Raw genomic sequence first — 26,018 nt, 5'->3', positions numbered from 1 at the left:
CTTGCTCCTATGGGACTAACTGGAAGTCCTCACTATGTATTGGACAAACCACAGTTTATACTGACTTGCCTGCCTTATCAGCTGTGCATGTGCAAATCTCCCCTTTGGAGCCCAGCCTAAGAGCTAACAAAGGAAAAGAATTGTCAGATTTGCCTGATATTAATTGTGAACAAGAACATTTATATTCACTTTCATTCCAAGTTCAGACATGAGTTCCAGGCATTGGAGGTAGCAGAAAATGAGTAAGATCAGTGTGAAGAGCAGTGAAGAGGAGGCTGTTAAGTAGCTGAGGATTTTGGAGGCTTAAGAATTAAGGATTTAAGATAGTCATGTAGTGAGAAATTGACCGAACAGTAAAGCAGGACAAAACTAGGCCTGTGCAAGATATTTTCCACTTCTGCTCTGTAGGTCAAAATTAGCCATTCCTATGGGTAGGAACTTCTCTAAAAACAAAAAAGTTAGGTTTTTAAAAAAATATTCACCTTTTATTCCATTGTGTTTGGTGCCATTATTAGCCCCCACCCCGCCCCAGATCTCACCCAATTGGAGATTGTGTCATCAATGTTGTCCCTTTAGTACTACATTGCTGCTTTGGTTGTGTGGTCATGGCATCAAAAGAGCAATGGAGAGTGGGGGCAGTTTAAAGTTAAAACATTGTCACAAGGATTGCTGAAAAGTCATTGAGAAAGGAAGCCCCAGGAAGGGGGCGGGCACTGTAAAAGTACTTGCCAAAAATAATGGGCCAGTGTGAGACCTTAGATTGGTATGTCAGTTTAGCAAGGGTAGCCAGGGCACTGCCACACCAAAGGTAGTTGAGAATGGTAGTGGACAAAAATGATCAGATCAGGGCTTAGCTTAGAGATGGAGAGGCAAATAGTTATGGATTTATGAATCTCTCAAATTATATTACAATATTTTTCTGTGTTTTTTTTTAAATAATCTTAGTCACCAGATGCAGAATATATGTTGTTACACTGATACCTGAAAGAATAACTTACTATAATAAGTAGCTTAAGTAAGTGTACTACGTTGTGACTTACACTTGCAACTAGTCTTTTCCAAGTAAATTTGTAGGGATGTCCTAAGAGTTGTGTTTTCCTATTGTGTTTGGGAGGTGGGGGAAAGAGGCATTCATTTAAACCTTACGTTCATGTAGGTTTTCAAAGCTGTGCAAAGGAGAACTATTGAATTATGTTTCCCGCTGTTTATATCTTAGCAATTTTGACATTGGTGATATGTTTTCTGCAGGGGCCCAGATATGAGGACTCTAAATTCTGTCAGATCTTACCTTTAAGACAAAGACTTTGAAGATTTTTACTCCAGTAGTTTTAAGAATGTATAAGCCTAAGTGGCTTGAAATTTGCACATACTTTGAAACCAACTTCTTCCTTTTGTTACATCATGATCTTTGACATTATTTGAAAGTCATTAATCCCACTCATTTTAAATAGCATCAGTCTTGGTGGCTATCCCTTAACAAGGAACTCTTGCCTCCTGGAGTTTCATTATAGTCCAAGCATTTTTCTGGAGATATTGGCCCAGTTTGCACGTAATGAGAAGCCACTGTGGATGAATTTTCCTATGGGTTTTTTCGTTGCAGCCATCACCATTTTGAATATTCAGGGTGTGGCAGGGGTACACTGTAGTTTCTTGTTACATTGACAAGCCACCCAGAATCCATGGCCTGTTTTAGGGTTGTAGGTGGCTTGTTAACCACCCCAACAACCCACCCTCACCAGGTTTGCATGTAATGGGAAGCGACGGCATGCGCTCCTGCCGTGCCCTGAATATTGAAAATGGAGGCAGCCACCATGATAAGAAACCCCATGGAGAAATTCAACCACAGTGGCTTCTCGTTATGTGTGAAACAGGTCATTAAGTCCAATTGCTCTGGGCTGGCATTTCTAGTCAGAAGTAAAGTCAGTAATGGCTTTTGCTAACTTTGTTTCTATATCTTCTTAAACAGTACAATGTATACCTAGTTTGTATTGTATATGATGATGGGTAAACAATGTCAAAAGTATTTTATAAATTCAACAGTTGGTAGTGAAATAAAGGCAATAAAACACTTTATTTTTAAAGTAAATTTTGCTTTTTGGTTCTGATGTCTCTCTCTTTTTTCCTTAGACAAAATTGAAGAAGCACAAAAAGAACTTAAAGAAACTGAAAACCCACAGAAAGGTAAAACACACCGCTATTTATCTTCCTTCCTCTTCCCACCTCTGGGCAACACTATGAACTCAACATATTTAATCATCTATGCATGAGGTTGCCTGGTATTACAAGCCTATAAAAACAGTTCATTGCTTTTACTATAATGGTGTAGAGAACATTAATTTTAACTGGAAAGACCAAAGCTGTTCCACCACTCCACACTAATTAGGGCTGACTCTCACTTTACTTTTGTACTTGGGTGCTCAGATCGGAGTAGAAAATATATATGCATCCCATCAAATATAAAAGGTGCTTGCACATTGCTGTCATTCCTTATTTAGCCATAATAAGCCTCCTTTTTCACAAAGCTTTTATGTTCCTTTGAAATGCTATAGGTTAAGATAGTCTCCTATTGCAGAGTATCTTTCTCTGACTATCTGAATGATTTGGGGGAAATCAGCAGAGATAAATTTTTGTGGCAAGATCTTGCAGTTGTGAATAGGCAAAATAAACTAGAAGCTTAAGAATGGGCCATCAGAGGCAAACTGAGGAACTTACCAGGCACAGACGTAGATAAAAGGTGTATCAAGAACCAAATTGCAATAAATGTTGAGTTACTTGAATTTTTGCTGGGGCTCAAGTGTTGTTTAACAGAGTGGACTATAAAAGGCTTGTCCGAAAGGCAGATCAGCCTCTTTGTATCTTCGTATAAAGCTGGGGTAGGCAATTTGTGGTCCTCCACGTGTTTTGGCATACAACTCCATTAATCCCTCATCATTGACTATGCAGGCTGGGGCTGATGGGAGTTGTGGGTCAAAACATCTAGAGGGTCACAGGTTGTCTACCACTGTTCGAGTGAGTTAACATGCAATACATTTGGTAAGATTTTATTATAGCATCAGAGGCCTGCTGGATCAAACCAATGATCCATCTATTCCGAAAACCAGTTTCCTACAGTGGCTAACCAGATGCTTTTAGGAAGCCTTTAAGCTGGGTATGGGCAATAGCAGATGTTGTCCATAGGCATACTGCCTCTGAACATGGAAGTTCCATTTAGCTATAATGACTAATAGTTGTTGATAGGCAAATGCACAGAAGATAAACTTAATTGTCTTATTTCCAGTCTAGTCTAGGCAAATGAATTATAATAACAATCTACTTTCAGAATTAAGAAACTAACTTCTGTCTATATTAGGATTGTTTTAAAACATACTTGAAATGTTTTGATGTTGTGTTATCCATTATTTTATATTTCATACCATTTCTATGGACATCAAATACTCTTACAACGTTGGAATTTGATTCTGTATTTATTTTATCCTAAAGTCTGATCATTCTAAGTAGAAGTTTGTTAAAACCAGTTCCTGGTGTGTTTTGATAACTGGGGACACCTGGGAGAGCTTAGAAGGTGATCAGAGTAAAGGCCTCTATCCTAAAGTTTTTGTCAGGATCATAGCATGTCTATATATGCCTCTCTTAAAAATAACTTGAAGACAGAAGACAGGAAAAGGTCAAGCCTAGTGTTTCAGAGGTTTCTAAATTAAGCCACATACGTACATGTCTGATTTTAAACATCTGTATCTCTGCATCTGGTGGAGCCAACTTTTTGGGGAAATTGATAACATATACCAGAGCACAAAAAGTAAAGTGAGAATCAGCCCTGGAGGGAGCAATCCTATGGCCGCTAGACAGTGGCTAGATGGCCATAGGATATCCTGTGTTCTGGGAACCAACCTCGGAGCCCGCACTCGAAGGTCAATTCCTGGAAAACTGGCCTCCCCCCACTTCCGTACTGCCTCCGAGGCAGTGCAGAACAGCCCCGTCCTCCATGCTCACAAGAGGGGGTGCACAGCGGCCGAAAAGGGGCATGGCTGGGGGCATTCCAGGGCGGGGAGGGTGGAAATGCCTGTACGACACATCCAATGTGTCGTACAGCAGCCTCCTCCTCCACTCAGCCCTCCTGCGGCTAGACAGCCGCAATCGGTTGTCTAGCCGAAAATGCCAGGGAGGAGAAGCGCAGAGGAAACGATCCGTTCTGTGCTTCTCCTGCCCTTCTTTGGATAGGCGGTTGCCTCTGAGTTTGGAGGCAGCCGCCTGTCTGGATAGGATTGCACCCTTAGTCTCTTGTCTTTACTTTGCAAGTCATTACCAGGTTTAAAGACAAAACCTAACCTCTCTGACGCTGGGTTGCCCAGCCAACACTGACAGGTCTTGCACAGGAAGGTGCATTGTGTCTTGCACATGTACCCAGTGGTAATAGCAATATACAATCCCTGCTTCCACACACATGACTTGTAATGATGGACATTTTGTTAGTATTTTATAAAAAAAAAAAAAAACTGTTGCCACTTGCACTTTCTTTAGGGCACAATAAGGAATACAACATACATAAGCTCCCTCTAGCTTGATGCTTTAAGTACACTGATAACTTTTTATAATGTCACATTGACAGTGATAGGCCCAAAAAGATAACTAATCCTTTAATATGTATTTAAGTACTTAACTAAAGCCTTTCTTTTACACATTATTAGACTTAGCCAAGCATGAATAATAACCGTTGGCTGTCTCCACTAACCGGGATCATAGCCTAACTTTTACAGAAGAAATAAATGAAAGGCAGATAAGTCTCAGTTTTCCCACTGTAACTAGCCTGTGACAAGGTGGGTGCCATTTCAACCTCAGTCAGGCTTCATTCACCCCATGCCTTTTCCTGCTTGGTGGATCCTCATATTGTTCCCCCTACCCCACTTGTCCTTATTGCTCTGGCTGCTTGGCTTCTTTGTAAGGGTCTTGCACACATTGTCATGTGTTCTAGGCTGAAATATCTTGTATCTGAGGGCAGCTGGGACTCACATTTTTCCAGAAGTATCAGGTTGTCCACAGTTATATTCATTGTGGCCAAGCCCTCCTGCAATCTTACGGTTGTTTCTGCCTATAGGACACCCACACACACACACCTGCAGAGTTCCTGCAGCCTTTCCTTCATCTAGATCCTATGTCTTGATAAGTCCCCATGCCATGCAGCATAAGACCTTGGACTCTAATTCAAGATCTTGGCTCTTAACTTCTTATCTGCATGGAGATGCTCATTTCTGTTTGTGGTTCTTGAAGAAAATGTAGCATTTGTAAGTGCATATGCTTTAAATCTCTCATTGCCGAAATCTACTCAGTAAATCACTTTTGGGTGCCAGACCCAGCAGAGCTGGGATTGTTTTGACAATAGGAGAGAGAAAACACTGTGTGTGTTAATTTAGCACTTCCTGACAATTCTGTCTTAAATATGGAGAAGAAAACATGAGTGTACTAATTTTTGCTACATACAGCAAAGCCTTGACAAAAGAGACAATTTCTTTCATGAAGCACTGTAAAGATCTAGAGGCCAAAAAGATAAGCCCTGTTTCCCTCTTCCCAAATGAAAATCTGGTTGCAGTATAATGCTTTGTATCTTCTTAGTAGTTCTCATGGATGTGGATCTATTCCATTTGAACAGAACAGCATCCAGCTAGCTTAGAAAAAACCCTGTCAGCGGAAGATGGCTTCATAGAATCATACATCTGAGTGGGTCCAAACTCTGAACCATCACAGAACAACTTGTGTAATCATTATCCTGACCATAAGGAGTCCCAGACTCAAAAGTCCTTGTGGAGCTTGCAGCTCCAGCTGTGATATAGCCAAGTGAGCAAAGGATTAATCTGGTTCACAGTACCCTATATGAGCAACTTGCATAGGTCAGCCATTCCGGCAAAATGGTTTCATCACCCACTCAAAGTTCTCTAGTAGCCATTTCCTGGATGCAGATATTACAGAACTGAATTGACAACGGTATTTCATGCCTCCTGCTTCTAACTTTAAGAGGTGCTTTGCAGATAAATTGTGTAGGCAGCATTCCCCAACCTGGTGCCCTCCATCAGCCCCAGACTGCATGGTCAGTGATCAACAATGTTGGGAGTTGTAGTCCAAAATATCTGGAAGGCACCAGGTTTGGGAAGGCTGGTACAGCACTATTATTTCAGCTTCCTGTCAAATTTTGCCCTTGCAGAATAATAAAATATCCAAATTATTCACAGTTTAAGACTACATAAGGGAACATTGTTGGGCCAAACTGCATTTTAATTAATTGCTTTCATAATTAATTGTGTTAACCAGGCAAGTGGTTTATAGAGTAGTAGTGAATGAAAACATGGTGAAAATGAAATAATTGATATTGGTAAATTGCTTGTCCTTTGTTCAATGTCCATATGCTTAAAGGAAGCTTAAGTAATGTGCTCTAGAACTGAGACAAACTATGGGTAAGGGGGTGGATTCTGAAGCAAATTCTCCAAATTCAGCTGTATTTGGTTCCATAAAATGCTATGTCAGATTCAAATTCTGCTTAGCCTTGTTACTTCCTTCAGCTTCATTTCCTAAACTGCCAAAGTGAATTGTATTAAACTGTTACTGATCCCACAAAGTAGGGGTTAAAACTGTATAGTATTTTGTATGTTGAAAGTGCTATGTAAATGATACTGATGCACAATCACCATGTGACTTTATCTCTTTGCATTTGGGCAGACATCTCCGAGGCTGTTACAAGAGGGAGCACAGAGGCAGTTAAAGGTGTAAAGCGCAAAAAGATTGTAACAGAGAATCACCAGACTAAAATACCAAAATCGCCTTTGAGAACTCCAGCTCGGACAAAACCTAAAGAAAAAGTAGAAGACCTTTCTTCATCTTCTAACATCCTTCCTGACACTGCAGAGCTCCTAAAAGAAGTACACAGTTTGGCTACACAAAATGGGAGACAAAACAAACAAAACGAGGGGACCTTTGGCGGTGAGGTAGCTATTAAAGCATCCCAATCTGAGACTTCCATACACACCAGGTTGTCTCTGTTACCTCAGTCGTTGGACTTGAATAAATGGCCAGTAGAAGACTGTGGTTCAGCCCAACTGAATTTACCAGTGAAGAAGGGTTCCACTAGCTCTTCAAGTACAGCCAAGGTTGACAATAATGAATGTATTAATTTCGTTGATTGTAGTAATTCGTCCTCGTGTACAAATACTGCATTCGATGTCTTACTGAAAGCTATGGAACCTGAGCTGAACACCTTAGCACAAGAGTGCCCTTCTAGTGGGATGCAAATAGAAAAACTGAGACCAAATAGAACTGTAAGCGCCGCTTACCGTCTCGCATCCAATACACCAACTGTCCAAAATCATGCTGCTTTGCCACAGCAAGAATTCGTAGCTGGATCTCAACTTTATCCTTGCACTTCACAGACTGTGCATGTAGCAACATCAGGGAAGAGTGAACAAGCACAGATGCACTCAGTTGCTCACTCACAAGAACAAGTTCTTGCTAAAGCTGGGCAACAAAATCAGCAAACTACTGCGTGCCCCAGCTTCACGAATTCACTGGTACATCAACAGAATCAAGAAAAACTCAAACTCCAGCATATATACAGCATAGCAGTAACCTCTTCAATAATCAGCCCCCAATCTTCTGTTACTCAGGCTTTTTCTCAAAACCAGCTAGTAGCAAAATCATCTTCTCCTTTGTCAGTTCATCCGTCTAGCTCCACGACCCAGTTACCAATAGCCCCCTTGTACAATTCAGCTCAGATAGCATCAGTTGTCAGCCATGGTGTAGAACAAATATGTAACCTTCTGAAAGTCCAGAAGCCTAAAAAATTGGGAAAATATGTCTGTGAGTATTGTAACAGGGCTTGTGCCAAGCCCAGTGTTCTCCTAAAGCACATCCGCTCCCACACAGGAGAACGACCGTATCCTTGTGAGACATGTGGATTTTCATTTAAAACCAAAAGCAATCTGTACAAGCACAAAAAGTCCCATGCCCATGCTATCAAACTTGGACTTGTCCTCCAGCCAGATTCCAGTGGGCTGTTTCTCTCCCATGAATCAGACAAAGCACTTAGCATCCATTCAGATGTGGAAGAAAGTGGTGACAGTGACGATGAAGGCACTGCTGATGAAAGGCAAGATGACCAAGGATCATTAGAACTGGAACCTGCACACATAGTGAAAATCCCTTCTAATTCTGAATTATTGCACAAAGGTAGTCCCATCTCACTAAGCAATCCAGAACATATGTTGGGTGACTCCTCATTTCAGGAGTCCGCTGCACAAGCAAGGACAGCTTTACCTAAAGTGATAGTTTACCCTGCAAATGTTTCCCCTATAAGGTCCGACAGCCCCAAAGTAGCAGACCCCACCTCTACAACACAACAAGGGGAATTGAAAGTCACAAATGTGAAACCAAATTTAACACACGTAGACTTCATAAAGGAGTCTGATGCTAAGCAACACCAGAAACCGGAAACAAGCATTTCTGAGGAACAGCTTGGGACGTTTGTAGGGACAGCGATACATGCACAGCTACAAAGGCAGCAGGCAACAGACTGTTCTCAGGATCAACAAGGAAAATGTCTCCTGAGCCCTAGGAGTTTAGGGAGCACTGATTCAGGCTACTTTTCACGTTCAGAAAGTGCAGATCAGACCATGAGCTCTCCAGCTCCGTTTATGAAGGCACTGCCCACTTCTGAAAAAGACCCAAGTAAAAGTTGTGTGCCACGAATGAGCACCACTGTGGCATCTGTTGTGCAAACCATTTGTGCTGACAAGACTTTGCTTTCATCTGGCCAGATGAGACCACCCTTGGCCACAAAAACACTTGAAGAACGCATTTCAAAATTAATATCTGATAATGAGGCTGTAGTGGATGATAAGCAGTTGGATAGTGTCAAGCCACGGAGAACGTCCCTTTCAAGAAGAGGCAGCATTGACTCTCCGAAGTCCTATATTTTTAAAGACTCCTTTCAGTTTGATCTAAAACCAATGGGTAGAAGAACTAGCTCAAGCTCTGATATACCAAAGTCTCCTTTCACACCAACTGAAAAGTCAAAGCAAGTTTTTCTCCTGTCTGTACCAACCCTAGACTGTTTACCTATAACTAGAAGTAATTCTATGCCTACTACCAGTTACTCAGCTGTCCCTACAAATATAGTACCTCCCCCACACCCTCTACGCGGAAGTCAGTCTTTTGATGAAAAAATTGGATCCTTGTATGATGATGTCTTTGTGCCAGGACCTGCTACGCTACAGCTCCAAGGTGGTCACCCTCGCACCCTTGTTCGGCAAACAGCAATAGAAGATTCATCAGCCAGTGAAGGACACACTTTTGGACCAGCACGATCTGTAGATGAAAGCTATGGATGCAATGCATCAAATGAATTCCTAATGGCAAGAAGCAAGTCATTTGTACAAGGATCAAATGTGGATAAAATTAAAAAGCCACCTCAAGGCCGAGGGACAATGTTTGAGTGTGAGACGTGTAGAAACAGATACAGAAAACTGGAAAACTTTGAGAACCACAAAAAGTTTTATTGCTCAGAGTTGCATGGACCAAAAACCAAGGCAGCTATTCGAGACTCTGAACATAAGACAGTCTTGAACAGTACACAACCCCAAATCCTTCACTATCGAGTTGCCTCTTCAACTGGTGTGTGGGAACAGACATCTCAGATAAGAAAAAGGAGGAAAATGAAAAGTGTTGGTGATGATGACGATGAACCACAGACAAACGATGCTAGTTTGTCAAAGAGTGTAGCAGAGTCAGAGTGTCAAAATAAACTAGGAAGTATGGCTAGTGTCTCTAAACATTCTGCCACTATCCCAGGCGCTCACAGCATTTCACTTCAGAAACTGGCACAAGATGAGCTGGAGACTCATGGCAGCACAGAACAGACCATGGAGCCAAAGATGTTGCTGCATGGAGAGAAGCAGACTGTTACAGTTGCAAAAGAAAAAAATGAACTGAAAAGACAAGGGGCTGGGATTTCAGTCATACAACACACAAACTCCTTAAGCAGACCAAGTTCATTTGAAAAATCAGATTCTTTTGAAAATGTATCCCCAGTTTCCTTTCAGGATGTGAACAAGGCTGTGAAGCTCCATTCTTTGAATACCATTATAGTTCAGGAGGAGAAGCATTCCCTCCTGGGTGCCTCCCATGGTCTTCAAGTAGCAGAAGCAGCAAGAGTTCAGCTTCATGAATGTCAAGTCACTCCTAATGAAAGGAATGCCCCAGTGCAACCGCTAAGACTTGTTCGCCAACATAACATCCAGGTTCCTGAAATACTGGTCACGGAAGAGCCAGATCGAGACCAGGAATGCCAATGCAGCGATCAGGAGAAGACAGAAAAATTTAACTGGCCCCAGCGTAGCGAAACGCTATCAAAACTACCCACAGAAAAACTTCCACCCAAAAAGAAAAGAATTCGCTTGGCTGAAATTGAGCACTCATCTGCCGAGTCGAGCGTTGAATCGACACTTTCTAGAAGTCTCAGCCGGGAGAGTAGTTTATCACGCGCCTCTAGTTTCTCAGCTTCTTTTGATAAAGATGATGTCTCTAAGAATGAGAGTGCTTCCAAACCAGAACCTACTAATAAATCCCTGGAATTCCTTACAATTCCTACAAGTTCAAATACACTTAGCGTGCCTGGTCCTCATTACAGAGAAATGCGACGTGCAGCTTCTGAACAAACTAATTGCACCCAGCCATCCATGGAGGTTGCCGATTATAGAAGCAAGTCCTTTGATTATGGAAGTGTGGCTCCATCCAAGCCTGTCTCACTGGTAGAGATATCTACTTCCAAATTGGCTTCTGGTAGTGGTGGTGTTGGACATGTGCCTCTCTTAGAAAGGAGGAGGGGACCCCTTGTAAGGCAGATATCTTTAAATATTGCTCCTGAAAAGAACCAGCCTGACATGGCAAATACTTCCTTTCAGCCCACTCCTGTGACCAACATTTCTACAGTGTCCTTTCCAAGGTCGCAGAGTTCTGGGAAACCTTCTGAAGAATTTTCTTCAAGTTCTCAGCACCCACAAACTTACACCAGGCCTTTACGAGACTCAGTGAAAAGCAACAACCCTCTTAACCTGCCTTCCAGTGAACAGACTTTAGGCTCTAGTTTGAATCGTCATGGTCAGCAAGCTTCATTCATTCAGCATTCCCAAGCACCCCTTAAAGGACCAGCCCTTGGAACTCAGAAAAGCACGAGCATGGTTGCTGGTCAGTATAGTATGCAAGAGGATTGTTTTGCTCCCAAATATCAGCTTCATGTGAAAGCATTGCACATAGGACAGCAATACCCTCTAGGTCTTCCAGGCACAGCTGGCATAGAGCAGGCTGGGGCTTCGTTAGAAATACATCCTAAACTAAATGACAAAGTCTCCAAGCCATATGTGGCACAATCCTTGCAACAAACTGTTCCTGATAACTGCGGTAGTCAAATGTATCAGGTTGCACCCTTTATTGTCCCTGTGCGTATTCACAGTAATATCCCATCTTATGGCTTAGCTACTGTTGCACCCCTTCCTCAAATTGTAGTAACGCGGGATCAGGCAAACCAGTCCCTTTGTAAAACGCATCCTGCATCAGTGCCATCAGTCAAAGATCAAACTCAGCTGCCAAAATCCCACAAAGATCATCTGCGGAGTTTGCCAAGTTCACAGCCAGCATCTGTGTTTGAAAACTTGATTTATGAGACGGGTAGCAAAAATTCTCCTTCATTGGCATCCTTAAATATGATTCAGAAAGTGCCAGTTGGTGGACTCTTCCCTCAACAGGAAGCCACAGCCTCAAGTAAACGCATGCTCTCCCCAGCCAATAGTTTAGACATTGCCATGGAAAAACATCAGAAGCGTGTTAAGGATGAAAGTGGAGCTGCTTGCACAACAGGTGCTATATCACTGCATCCATTGAATGTAAACGCTAGTGAAGCTAATAAGCAAAAGAAACCACTCTTAGTGCGGCAGATCTGCACCACTGAGCCCCTTGAAAGTTTCCCATTGGATCAAGATGGCAAAAGCAGTGGACTCAGTCATTCACCAGACGTTCTGCTGCCTGGTTCAGCTGAATCTGCTCCATCTGGGGTTTCTTCTTTCATAAAGGAATCTTTAGAACATAACCAACCAGCTTCTGATACTGTAGGGTTTGCATCCAGAAAACCACTTGAACCTACTCTACTAAACATGCCAACTTCCTTTCTAAAGGTTCTAGATAACAGTCAAGAAAGGATGTCTCCAGAAGTTAATAATGACAATAAGCAATCCGGTATCCATAGCCAAGCAAAATCTGGAGCCATTTTGTCTGTCGTAAATGCTGGTGATATACAACGATTATCTTTTCCAAGCCTAAAGACAGCAACAAATTTTACATGGTGTTACCTGTTAAAAAGGAAGCCTGTACATCTGTTACAAAATGACCAAAAGTCTTCAGCTTATTCTTCTTGGTCTATTAGTTCCAACAATCCCAATCCACTTGGTTTGCCAACAAAGGTTGCTCTTTCCCTCCTGAATTCAAAACAGAAAGCTGGAAAACCATCTTATACTCAAGCAATAAGTACTAACTTTAGATCTGATATACTGGTCTACTCGAGCAAGTGGAAGAACAACTTAGTTAAGGTACTTGACATACGCATAAAATATATTGATTTTAAGGGGGCAAATTCTAGTGGTTTTATAGTCAAATACCTATATGTGCTTTTTAAAAAGAGGATAAAGTAGCTTTATAAACTTTTTTGTGCTCTATGTGTTGGTGTATTTCTAATATTGCTTGATTGTACTGCTGTATAAATGTTGGACAGTTGTACTAGGCAACACTGTAAAGGATTATCACATCTCATGAAGACAATATTCTAACTACTTGTACAGAAAACCAGGTGCTTCTGGAAAGAGCTTTTAGATATTCTTTGGACACTTGAGAGCAAATATTCCTTTGAATTCCCCTCTTGAATTTGCATCAAAAATTCAGTTGATGAGAAATGAAATGTTAAGGTGCCCTGTACTTTATGACTGCTCATTTTCTCTCAGGGTAAGGCCACCACATAATTCTACATAACTGACAACCTCTAAGTAGCAGAGAAGTCCAATTCAGTGGCAGACTTGGAATTGCAGCCCAAGTCTGCCATGTCAGAACTGCTGAGGAGCTTTTCACAATGTGTTTCTGTTTGAAGGCCTTGCCCTGTGTGAAAATGAGCTGCGAAGAAGTATGTGGCTTGATTAAATGAACGTCAGATGAGTAAAGGGAAGCTGACATTGTACTAATACGGAGTAGGCATTTAATGCATTTTCTGAACAAAAGTAGAACTCTGCTTTCCCGTGCATGTTTTCTTGTTGCACAGATGCCTCACCTGTTTTTCTTCAAGATATTTTTAAAAATATCATTAAAAAATTTATTCTAAGGGCTTACAGGAAGCTACATTTTATTATAATAGTCAAGTATGTTGTCTTGAAGGAGTCTCTCTCAGTTTTTTTTTAGAAGGCGGGAGATAATGTTTTTGGAGCACAAGTTGGCATTAAGTATATAATTTATTTTTTAAACGTAAAATGTAGACATAAAATTTGCAGTTAGTGGAATGGGTGAAGAAAAATCCCTTCTTAGTCCTAAACTACAGTTGATTTTCAAGCTTTGAAAGCTAGTGGGACAATGTGATCTCTCTCTGGATCCATCTGTTTGCAGTCATAGAGGGAATTCCTGTGCTCTAATATCTCACATTCTAATGACTGTGTTTTATATTAAAAAATACTTCCTATTAACATCATATCCTAAATGGATTCTAGAATAATAAAAAATACATGATAGATCAGATAAAAAACAAAGAGAGCAGAAATAGAAAAGTCCTTATATTCACAAAGCTGGAGATTTATTTTAGGTGGTGCATTAGGTAGAGAAGTCCATTGAAGCCAAATTCTATAGTATTATTGAGGTCTTGGAGGACTGTCAGAATATAAAGTCCCTCTTCAGGTGGTAAAATATCCTCTTCTGGTGGTAGATTCCACCCTGAATGGCTAAATATAGTATTTTCCAAGGCACATAAAAAGCAAAGATAGCTGCACTGGGCCATTATTTTGGTGCAGCTTCTAAAGATTTCTCCAGTATTATGCTCTTGTTTATCTGCTAGGAGTCTCCAGCAGTTTTAGGCTCATGGGCACATTTGTATTTTTGAGAATTGATGGGCACTGTCACAAATTAACTCCTGTGGGAAGGGTTGAGCAATTACAAAATTTACTACTGCAAAAAACTACTAACTACTCTAATATTGCAAACAACAACAACAACACACCAAACCCACCCTTCTTATCAATCTCCTCTAAACATAGAGGGGAGTCACAGGGTAGTACCCAATGTCTGTACTACTTAAAGTAGACCCACTGAAATGTATGGGACTTCAGTTTGTTGTGACTGAACCCCATTCATTTAAATGGGTCTATTTAACATTAGATACTACCCATAGAGTTGTAGGCCATCTAGTTGTCCTATTTAATACTGGAATGATTGTCCACCCTCTGCTTGAAGATCTCCAGTGAAGAAGAGACTACCCACTGGTAACTGGTTCCATGGTCAAAGTGCTCTTACACTATCTCCTCTGCTTGGTCAAGAAATCATCCCACTGCTCACATGTAGTGAGTGTGAAAGAAAGCCCAGCTGCCATGCTGAAGTTGAACCAGAAGAGGTTCTCCAAGAGGCAGTAGTTCCTCCCTTATTGAATTCTACCCATCATTCCTATCTCCCTGTAACTCTTACTGTACGAATGGAGCATTTCTTGATTTGGAAGAGAACTCTGTGCCCCCTGCATGCAGGGAGCTCTGGCAGCACAGCAGAGTTCCTTATCTGTATCAGAGCCAGTAAATCCTAGCAGTTCTATTAATATTTCATGAGATTAGTTCAGTTTGTAGTATGAGTTTGAAAATGGAAAAGATCATTTAAGCACTCATTCAAAGAAGTTGGTAAAGCAACCTTCTCCATCCTGGTACCTTCCAGATGTGTTGGACCACACCTTCCATCACCCCAGGTCAGCATGGCCATTGGCCATGCTGACTGGGGCGATGGAAGGTGTGGTCCAACACATCTGGAAGTTTTGGAATTACATGCCTGGAGGACACCAGGTTGGGGAAGGCTGGTATAAACACCACTTTCTCAGATTTAACTGGAGAGGACCTCCTTTCAAAAACTACTGGAAGTTTCTCTACTAGAGACATACATACATACATACATACATACATAGATATTTGAATGTGGGCCTTTGACACATTTCACTATTGGGTAAACAATATTTTCATGTTTGGGTGGAGCATGTCAAAGTTCTTATTAGCTGTATTTTCCAGATAGCTGAGCTAACTGTTCCGCTGATATTGCTAATCCCAATTGGTTGAAAGTATGAGCCATCAGTTACTGATGTGTGGGCTTAGAAATAAGGGCGTGTGAAACAATACACATAGGATCCTTTTGACTGCTCTTTCTGAATCTTCATATTTGCAAGATAGTTTTTTATCTACAACCATAAGGGCTAAAAAAAAACCCTTTCTCACTAAGGCCGTTATTCTTAAGATTCTGAAGAGAGAGAGATTTGTCAAGTGCATTTCCAGCTAGGCATGCTAGAGAAATTGGGAGTTAGATGAAAATGAGTTCAGATTTCTAAGAGTGACCTGTGGAATCCATGCAGGCTGGCCTCCTCAGGCTGCATGGAGTCCATGGACTTTTGGATCTTTTTTTTACTTTCCCAAAATGTATGTAAATTTATTTGTAGGAAAATATTCAAGTTTCTTCTGAGACATACATCGTCCTGGAAAATATACGGGGGGGGGAGTTAAATGGAATGGGGGACAATGTGCTAAATGTTATGTACTAATGTAAATTATGTAACTGGTTGTGAACCCTCTTACGGAATTATTTGTGTATTTTTCCGCATAATGGAAAAACAAAAATTTGAATCCGTCTGTGAATGGACGCGGGAAGGAATGACACCACACAATCCACGAAGCCCACACAGGATGGATTTCAAAGAATCTGGACATCCCTATTTCCAACATGTAATTTTTCCTACTAGTGTTGGGGATAAAAGTGTGTATTAAGCAGCAGGGAAGGCTTCCAGATCTTGCATTTGACCATTTGAAAAATTATAAAGACTGTACATTGTCTAGCTGCAACCCCTTAGGGTGCGGGGGGGCAACCTCCAGAGGTCGAAGGATCATTTTGCCCCTGGACCCTCACTGCAGGGTGCCATGCAGTCTGTAATTCACAGGGCGTCTTGCAGGACACCCTCCAAAAAAAGGAAAAAAGCTTGAAATCACTGGTTTGCCACTGAAATTTGGTGGCAACCCGCTTGTTTGCATGCTAAATGTCACCTTTTGGGTCTTCTGTAGCAGCTACAGAGAGCCCAAAGGGCCAAATTTAGCTTGTAAGTAGGCTAAATTTGGCTGTTTTGGTGCTCCATAGCCACTATGGATGCCATTTGGGGAGGTGGATTTTTTTTCCAAAAAATGGGGGGTTGCCACTAGGTGGCAGGGGCCACATGTTTCCCATCCCTGCTTTAGGATTTTTTTTCAGAATGTAAACAGGGAGTATTAACATTGGAAGCAGCCCTAAATAATCCATGCAGGTGGCTTAGGCAAGATCTTCATTTGGTAGATCGTCCTGCAAGACACAATAAGCCCCACGTAGGAGTGAGTGGATCACGACAAACATTTGAGTAACACTGATTTCTTCACATTCAGCAAATTATGTGCTAATAGAATCATAGAACAGTAGGGTTGGAAGGGGCCTACAAGGCCATCGAGTCCATGCTCAATGCAGGAATCCAAGTCAGAGCATCCCTGACAGATGGCTGTCCAGCCTTGTCTTGAATGCCTCCAGTGTGGGAGAGCCCACTACCTCCCTAGGTAATTGGTTCCATTGCCGTATTGCTCTAACAGTCAGGAAGTTTTTCCTGATGTTCAGCCGGAATCTGGCTTCCTGTAACTTCAGCCCATTATTCCGTGTCCTGCACTCTGGGATGATCAAGAAGAGATCCTGGCCTTCTTCTCTGTGACAACCTTTCAAGTACTTGAAGAGCGCTATCATATCTCCCCTAAGGCTTCTCTTCTCAAGGCTAAACATGCCCAGTTCTTTCAGTCTCTCTTCATAGGGCTTTGTTTCCAGTCCTCTGATCATATTTGTTGCCCTCCTCTGAACCCTCTCCAGTTTGTCTGCATCCTTAAAGCGTGGTGCCCAGAACTGGACACAGTACTCCAGATGAGGCCTAACCAGTGCAGAGTAGAGGGGAACTAGTACTTCCTGGGATTTGGAAGCTATGCTTCTATAATGCAGCCCAAAAGAGCATTTGCCTTTTTTGCAGCCACATCAAATTGTTGGCTCCTATTCAGTTTGTGATGGACAATTCCAAGATCTTTCTCGCTTGTAGTGTTGTTGAGCCACATATCCCCCATCTTGTAACTGTGCATTTGGTTTCTTTTTCCTAGGTGCAGAACTTGGCATTTATCCCTACTAAATGTCATTCTGTTGTTTTCTGCCCAGCACTCCAGATCACTTTGAATTTTGTTTCTGTCTTCCAAAGTATTAGCTATCCTGCCCAATTTTGTGTCATCTGCAAATTTGATCAGCATTCCCTGCACCCCCTCCTCCAAGTCATTAATAAAAATGTTGAAGAGCACTGGGCCCAGGACTGAGCCCTGCGGTACCCCACTCGTTACCTCTCCCCAGTTTGAGAAGGTCCCATTGATAAGCACTCTTTGAGTCCGATTCTGTAGCCAACTTTGGATCTGCCAGATCGTTGTTTCATCTAGCCCACTTTGAGCTAGTTTGCTCATCAGGATATCATGGGGCACTTTGTCGAAAGCTTTGCTGAAGTCGAGGTATATGATGTCTACAGGATTCCCACGGTCTACAAGGGAGGTTACTTGATCAAAAAATGAGTTCAGATTTGTCTGGCAGGACTTGTTTTTGACAAATCCATGTTGGCTTCGAGTAATCACGGCATTGTTTTCAAGGTGCTTCCAGATGGATTGCTTTATCATCTGCTCCAGAATTTTCCCTGGGATTGATGTCAGACTGACTGGTCTGTAGTTCCCAGGTTCCTCCTTTTTACCCTTTTTGAAGATAGGGACAACATTAGCCCTCCTCCAGTCATCTGGCACTTCCCCCGTCCTCCATGATTTCTCAAAGAGAACAGACAGCAGTTCTGAGAGTTCTTCTGCCAGTTCCTTTATTACTCTAGGATGCAGTTCATCTGGCCCTGGAGATTTGAACTCATTCAAAGTAATTAGGTGTTCCTTGACCATATGCCTATCGATCTCAAGCTGCAATCCTGCCCCTTCAGCCTGCACTTCGCCTTTGCCAGGGGGGTCATAGACCCTCTTTTGGGAGAAGACAGCCAAAGTAGGAATTGAGCACCTCTGCCTTTTCTTTGTCATCTGTTATCGTTTTGCCATCCTTATTTAATAGCTGAACCACCATTTCTTTCCTCTGCCTTTTACTATGCACATAGCTGAAGAAAGCCTTTTTGTTGTTTTTAGCATCCCTCGCTAACCTCAGCTCGTTCTCAGCTTTAGCCTTCCTGACGCCATCCCTGCAATTCTGTGCTACCTGCCTGTACTCTTCCTTTGTTACTTGGCCTTCTTTCCACTTCCTATATGTGTCCTTTTTTGTTTTCAGGTCATCTCTAAGCTTTTTGTGAAGCCACCTTGGCTTCTTCTGTTGTCTTCCACCTTTTCTCCTTGTTGGAATTGATTGTGATTGTGACTTGAGAATTTCCTTTTTTAAAAGCTCCCACCCATCTTGGACTCCTTTTCTCGTTAGCATTGCTTGCCATGGGACCTTTCTGATCATTGTTCTGAGTTTATTAAAATCAGCTTTCGTAAAATCCAGGGTGCGTGTTTGACTACACTCGGCTTTTGCTTCCCTTAGAACCAAGAACTCAAGTGCAACATGGTCGCTTTCCCCCAGAGTTCCTGTAACTGCTACTTTATCCACTAAGTCATGTCTGTTGGTTAGGATCAAGTCAAGGATAGCCGATCCTCTAGTTCCTTCCTCTACTTTCTGTAGGAGGAAGTTATCCACCACACAAGTCATGTGTGAATTTCCTGGAGGGGCCATGTTTTGCAGAATTTGTCTCCCAACAAATATCGGGGAAATTGAAGTCCCCCATTACTACTACATCATGCTTCCTTAAAACATTGGCTATTTGCTTTTCAAAAGTTTCATCCTCGTCTTCTCCTTGGTTGGGTGTCCGGTAGTAGACTCCGACCACCAGGTTCCTTTTATTGTTTGCGCCATTTATTTTGATCCAGATGCTCTCGATAGGGCTACCAAGCTCATCCTCCTGTATTTCTGTGCAGAGATATGTATTTTTCACATATAGTGCAACCCCACCTCCCTTTCTGTTCCTCCTGTTCTTTTTGAACAAGTTATATCCTCCAATTGCTGTATTCCAGTCAGGAGAGTCATCCCACCAAGTCTCAGTTATATCTATCAAGTCATAATTTCCCTCCTGTATTAAGAGTTCAAGTTCGTTCTGTTTGTTTCCCATACTCTGGGCATTAGTATATAGACATCGAAGACCATGTGCTTCATAGTCTGGCTTTCTTCCTACATGTGTCTGAAGACTATTATTGGGCGCTATCAGAGCTGTTCTCTCCGTTGCAGTGCTTGTGCCTACGTCCATTGTTAACCCCAACATTACATCTCCCTTCCCCGTAGGATTCAGTTGAAAGCCCTCCTGATGAAGTTCTTCATGCTGTGGCCAAACACATTCTTCCCATCCTTTGTGAGGTGCAACCCGTCCCTTGCCAACAGCCCATCTTCCAGGAAGTATAGCCCGTGGTCCCAGAAATCTCTCTCGTCGGCACCACCTTCGTAGCCAGTCATTCACCCAGAGTATTTTTCGTTCCCTTTCTATCGCTCTTCTAACTACTGGAAGGATGGATGAGAAAACTATCTGGGCCCCAAAGTTCTTGAGTTTCCTTCCCAGAGCTTCAAAGTCTGACGTGATTTCTTCGTAGCTCCGCTTGGCGGTATCATTTGTTCCCACATGGATGAGAAGAAAGGGATATCTGTCAGTGGGCTTTATGAGTGCAGGCAACCTTTCAGTCACATCTCTAATTCGTCCTCCCTGGAGACAACATACCTGGCGAGTCCACGGGTCTTCGCGACATACTTGGGTCTCTATCCCGCGCAGCAAGGAGTCTCCCACTACTACCACTCCTCTCCTCTTATTGTTGTAGTCCTGGGTTTCATCGCCTCTGTTTGACTGACCTTCAGCCTCTTGCTCACTCTCATGTAGGTTCCCCTGTGATTCTTCCTCTGCAGGCTGTCCTCCAGTCTCATCTGCAAGTCTCATCCTGGAAACGGTTCCACAGCTCCACTGCTTCCACTGGCGCAGAGTGGCATCTAGTTCTTCTTCTCCTAACTGTCACCCTTTTCCAAGGAGTATCCTCTACTCCATTTTTCTTCACCTCAGCATTTCCCACTGCCTCATCTTGCTGTTGCTCTTCAAGCTTCTGGTCTTCCCTTTGCTGCTGTAGTTCCCCCAGTCTGTCCAAGAACTCTTCGTGTTCTCTTATTCCCCGGAGGGTCGACAGTCGCCGCTCCAGTCCACTTACTTTTTCTTCCAGCAGCGTGATCAACTTGCACTTGTTGCAGGTGTAGGCCATGTTGTTCTCAGGCAAGAAAACAAACATTGCAGACACCTTGCAGGTCACCACCACTGGAGAGTCTTGTCCTTCCATTGCCTCTTTTCCCTTTTTGTGTCTAGCTTTGTGATTGTTCTAGACTAGCCTATGCCTGTTCCTCTACTCAGTAGAGGTTAAAAGCAGAGTCCCACTTGTGTGAAAGTGTGTGTTACAAGACAAATAAATGGAAAAAGTTAGTTAAAAATAAAATAAAATAAAAAATGAAAAAAATGTTAGGGGCCTCCCCCTTGACCTCCCCTGGCCAACTCCTGTTTGCTCCCCCTGTGCGCTCGCTCTGGTCGCTCGCTGTCTGGGAGCTTGCTTGCTTCCTTCTGTAGTCCCTGGACCAGCTGGAGCAGCTTGTTCTGCTCTGCTCTGCTCTGCTCTGCTCTGCTCAGCTCAGCTGGGAGGCAGGAAACAGACTGAAGCTTCCTGCGCACTCAGCTGCTGGGAGTATTCAGGCCACTCCAATTCAGTTGGAGCTCTCAGAAGCACCTGGTGAGCTCACAGCCAATCAGAAGGATAAAGGGCAGCCCCCTGGGCTTCCTGCAGCCCACTTACCTCTTAGCCTCTGTCTCCTTTGTCTCTTCTACCACTGCAACTCCCCTGGCCAACTCCTGTTTGCTCCCCCTGTGCACTCTCTCTGGTCACTCGCTGTCTGGGAGCTTGCTTGCTTCTGTAGTCCCTGGACCAGCTGGAACAGCTTGCTCTGCTCTGCTCAGCTGGGAGGCGGGAAACAGACTAAAGCTTCCTGCCCACTCAGCTGCTGGGAGTACTCAGCACTCAGTAATAGTCAATGATGGAGCTAATGCCACTTCTAGCTGCTGTAACCATGCCGTTGTTACATCCTTCTCTTAGTGGGAAGTTTATCAAATAAAATATCCAATTCTTAGTCTACTTTGAATGTTCCGGGTCTGCTTTTTTTAGCACATTCAAAACATTCATTTTGGGAAAGGCAGGTGTTTCATGGGGCTGGCAATATTTAGGGGATTTTTTTTGTAAGGAACAAAACATTATTTACTATTCTAAGTAGCTGTACTAAGGCAAGCTATGGGCTATATATGCAGAAGAGAATTTGGAAAATATTATTTTATACTCAAAGTTTGTGCAGACTTAACCAGGATTAAGAGAGGCCCTATGTTAAGAGATCAGGTGTAATGGGTGTGGGATCATGCAGTCACCTCCCTTGAACTACATAGTCCCTGCTTCTACCTTTACCACAGTTTTGGGATACATTGGAGCCAACATTAACTGAAGTAAAAACTAAGTTCCTCACTGAACCAGGATTCTTAACTAGCTTCAGTCCTTGTTAACTATCTAGATAATGAGGAAATACAGCTTGATTTGTTTGGTTAATATTGATCCCAATGTATCCTTAAACCAGAAATAATAGGAAGGGGGGATTCATTTCTGGGGAAAGAGTGGGTACACTTAACTTGGGGTTGAGATGGACACACTCACACACAGTATCATTGCTTCAGTACCAGCCTGCAAGTTCACTAAAAATGTCAGCATGCCATATTTAAATCCTGGGCATGTCATCTCATTTTTTTATATTTGCTCCGATTACCTGAATCTGAAGGAGGAGGTGTAAAAACATACTTTTGAGAGTAACAAAGGTGCATTGTTAATGATGTCGTAAATGAACACTTTTTTGTAAGCATGTGCTTCATCTTCTGCAATGATGTGTAGTCTCAGTAGTGTTCTTACACGTTTCTGTATTATTTCTTAAGTTTCCTGTATTATGTGGTATAAGCCAATCTAAACCATTAAAAGTGGTCCAAAATTTAGAAATATTCCACAAGTGTTTATAATTACGTTAAATCAGCCCTACTATAATATTTATAAAATATTATAGAACTTTTATGTCTTTATATTCAATTACATTTTAAAGCTTAACATTCAGTGAATGCAACCAATCATTGCTAATTTGCAGTCTCCATTCATTTTTACTTGGAGCTGACATGTGACATCCCACTTAATAGGACTTGAACACAGCTCGTGCATGGCAATACATTATATTCCTCGTCTTCCATTTGTCTTGTTAATCAGATTGCAGTATATCTTCAGTGGCTGTTAGTAAATGCCATAATTTATACTGTGAAAATATACAAGATCTATAGTATTACACCTCCTGGATATGTTTTACATGACAGGCAGTATAGATATTAAGAAATATTAATGCTTCATGCCTAATTTACTGCAAGACATTAAAAGTGTGTGCACTGGCAGGCACTATGAATCCTCTGGATTAGCTGTGCCTGCTTGAAAAACCAGTAGCCTGGCCTGGTCTGGTCAATACTAGCAGGCTATACTTCAGGCTTCAGTCATAGCCCCCAGATCCAGTTTCACCAGCTGACAGTGGGGGCCACTTATCAAAAAAGAGGAAATGCATCATCCAAAAGAACAGATTTGTATGTACCAATTTATATGCACGCATAGAAATACTTGTTATATTTTAACTAGAAATACAATGCATTTTACCATAATGGAGAAGACTGTGACCAAGAAACCTGTGTGCCTTGCTTAGTCTGCTGCTGTTGATGAGGAACTTCAGGCCCCCTGTTCTTCTGATGATTTTTTAATCTTTAAACTGGAGTCGGACTGGACGACCAGGAGGACTGTCCTCTGTAAAGGAGAGCACATGGCCACCCTACATGGGTTCTACCCTGGATTAAGATGTGACTGCACACCTCTCCTGCCTGGCTCTGCCGCTCAGTTTCCTGTTTCTAAAATGGAAATAAAGAGACAGAATTCAATGGTGCAAAGAGGAACAAATTACTGTATTTACAAAAGAGCAAAGGGCTAGTTGTATTTTGCCTTTTCTTGTATTTTATAGAATAGGTAAAATCAGAACTGTAAGTTACTGCTGTCTCTTGCTTTGAAAATATCAACACATTTTTATAGTCTATACACTTGCAGATTATAGTGGGCAGTTATTTCATTATCTGCTAGTTATATAACTAGGTAGCTATTTCCTCCTATCTTTATCCCCATCTCCTGACTGATTTCATAGGCATTCAGGCCATAGTTCTGTCTCCTGTTGTTTCCGCTAAGGAACACACTGACTGTTCATATTAGCATGCATGGGAGTTGCACAAGGGTGCTACTGCATGCTTGTACTGCTACCATTCGTTTCCATAGACTTGCGCAACACATGTTCTTGTGGATTGTGCTTGTCATAATTCACATAGTGTCAGGAGAGCCCCTTGACTATGGATATTAAGACCTGCACTGAATGTTGTAGTCACTAAGAACTTCAAAGTTTAGTGTTATGTAATCTCATGTTTGTTTTAATTGGAACGAGAAAGTTTGCTAAGTATGCTAGCCAAACAATTTATATGTATGGCTATAATACCCATCAATTAATTTGGAACATGGCCTATATTTTTTGCCCATTTTATAATCTTGGAAAGATTACAAGGATTAGCTTTCAGTTGGTAAATGAAGAGTTCAGCTTACACACAGGGAAATGATGGGAGAAAAAAAAATAAGCAAGGGGAAAGCGAAAACATATTTTGCCCTTTTAGACAACTGGTATGCTACTTTTCTCTCCAGTAGAGATACATTTGGAAAACAAACAGAAAAACTGCTTTGGGGATCTCTTTTCAGCTACTAAATCAGGTACCAACAGATAATTCTGGACAAAAATGCAATGCTATTAGGTTCTTTCAAGTATATAACCATTTGTAAATGTTTTGTAGTTGACATCTTTTTGTGCTGCCTCTCTCTTTCTCCCCCCAAAAGCTTTACTTGGCTGTTGTTGTCTTCTGATACATTGGCAGCAAACAAAGTACTTTAGGATGTGGGATATAAAAGCAAGGCATTTTGAAATAACATGCTTAACCTATAAGAGCAAAACATGCCAGGATGCTCCAGCGTTTAGTGATTCAAGCCTCTCATTGCAAAAGACAGTGATTGTTATTATTTTTAAACTGCCAACAACTGGGCCTGCTTGAAGTTGCAACTCTCTTCATTCCCCTAGCGTAAGATCTTCCATTCCTCCCTCACCCAGTGGCATCAAAGATAGCACAACTGCATATGGAATGTTTAGACTAGGTGGATGTTGACTAGAGGAAAAAGCAAACGCTCTGTTAAAGTTAGGCTGTGTGGATGGGGTTTGCCTCATGGATTCCAAATAACGGGGCAGGAAAGGGTTTTCACTGAAGTCACACTGGCCAGTAGACAGGGAGCTGGGCTTGTCTTGTAGCTGTACTCAGAAAGTAGGGGCAGTCTGTTCTAGGGGTAGGCAACCTGTGCCATCCAGATGTTTAGGACTATAACTCGCATAACCCTGACCATTGGCCATCCTGGGATTTGTAGTCCAAAACATCGGGAGGGTACCAGGTTACCTACCCCTAATCTGTGGCACTGGAGGCTGGTGGCTCTGCTGTCAGTGGGGTGGTAAATCCGCTACTTCACACCTTGGATATCTCCTTTAGAGTTCTGACTGACACCCGGAGCTGATTTACCACCCTACTGACAGCAGAGCCACCTGCCACCACTGGTCGATGGGATTGTTTATTTTGGTTAAAAAGAGAGACTTCCTATCCCATTCCTGCCTCTTACACAGTCAGAGCCACGTGTTTCCAGAAATCTTAGCAACCAAGGAGAATTCCTCACGAAAAACTGAATTCTTCTGTCTGTATGAATTTTGCAACTTGGTCAATTGCACAGATATTTATCACAGTTTATTCCACCTCCAATAGTTGTGGGAAGGGGCAAATTGTTTTTGGAATCTACCCTGTGATCTTTGGGAATCATGCTTCGTCTTCCCACCCCCTCCGCAGCATCTGAGCTTTCACTGGTCATTGTCCACACAAATGTTTGAGCCTATCTTCATGGCCATGAAGACTAGAAACATGCTTTTTATTTTCAATGGAAAGGAAAATTTCCAGTATGCTGAATTCTGTACCCAGTGCCTATTCCTGTCTTTGCGCAGTATGATTACAGAATATACACAGCCCCAGTTATTTTGACCAGCATATTGATATTGAGTGTCCATGTGTCTGTCCTTGTCTAGTGTTGGGGAGGTTAGGCCTCTTGGATGGCACGTTCCTCTGTGGTAACATTGACATTTGGCAACTAATATCTGGCATCTCTGAGACTTACAGAAACCACATAATGCAAATCCACCAGATCATTTTATCTTACTAGAGGCGTTTCTAACAGCACAGTCCTATAACTGATTATTTAGAAGTATTCCCAATGTGTTCAGTGGGGCTTACTCCCAGGAAAATGTGCATAGTCTTAGGTTGTAGTCCTATCGTTTTAATTTTAAAAAATAGTTTCCCGTATCTCATACATGTTGCTCATATCCATTTGAAGTTTTTTATAATTTGAGAAAAAAGTGCTGCG

At 42.1% G+C, this 26,018-nt stretch overlaps 1 protein-coding gene across 15 annotated transcripts in view; it reads left to right on the top strand.

Moving 5' to 3' along the window:
* The window catches only part of HIVEP1 (HIVEP zinc finger 1), a 114,019-nt gene that overhangs the window by 63,271 nt on the left and 24,730 nt on the right, over window positions 1–26,018 (top strand). For 13 of the 15 annotated variants that reach the window (XM_084850330.1, XM_084850319.1, XM_084850325.1 and 10 more), the window contains 2 exons: window positions 2,128–2,181; window positions 6,706–12,617. In XM_084850330.1, coding sequence (XP_084706456.1) covers window positions 7,221–12,617 — 5,397 coding nt within the window. In that variant the 5' untranslated portion in view covers window positions 2,128–2,181; window positions 6,706–7,220. Of the gene's footprint in view, window positions 1–2,127; window positions 12,618–26,018 lie in introns of all 15 variants that reach the window. The other 2 variants (XM_084850328.1, XM_084850329.1) reach the window with 1 other exon arrangement.

Source organism: Heloderma suspectum, chromosome 4, assembly GCF_057233095.1.
Source record: "Heloderma suspectum isolate Gila_16-S chromosome 4, 16-S_ref, whole genome shotgun sequence".
NCBI classification, from domain to species: domain Eukaryota; kingdom Metazoa; phylum Chordata; class Lepidosauria; order Squamata; family Helodermatidae; genus Heloderma; species Heloderma suspectum.
Note: the sequence above shows the minus strand (reverse complement) of the source record. Positions and strands in the feature narration are given on the sequence as shown.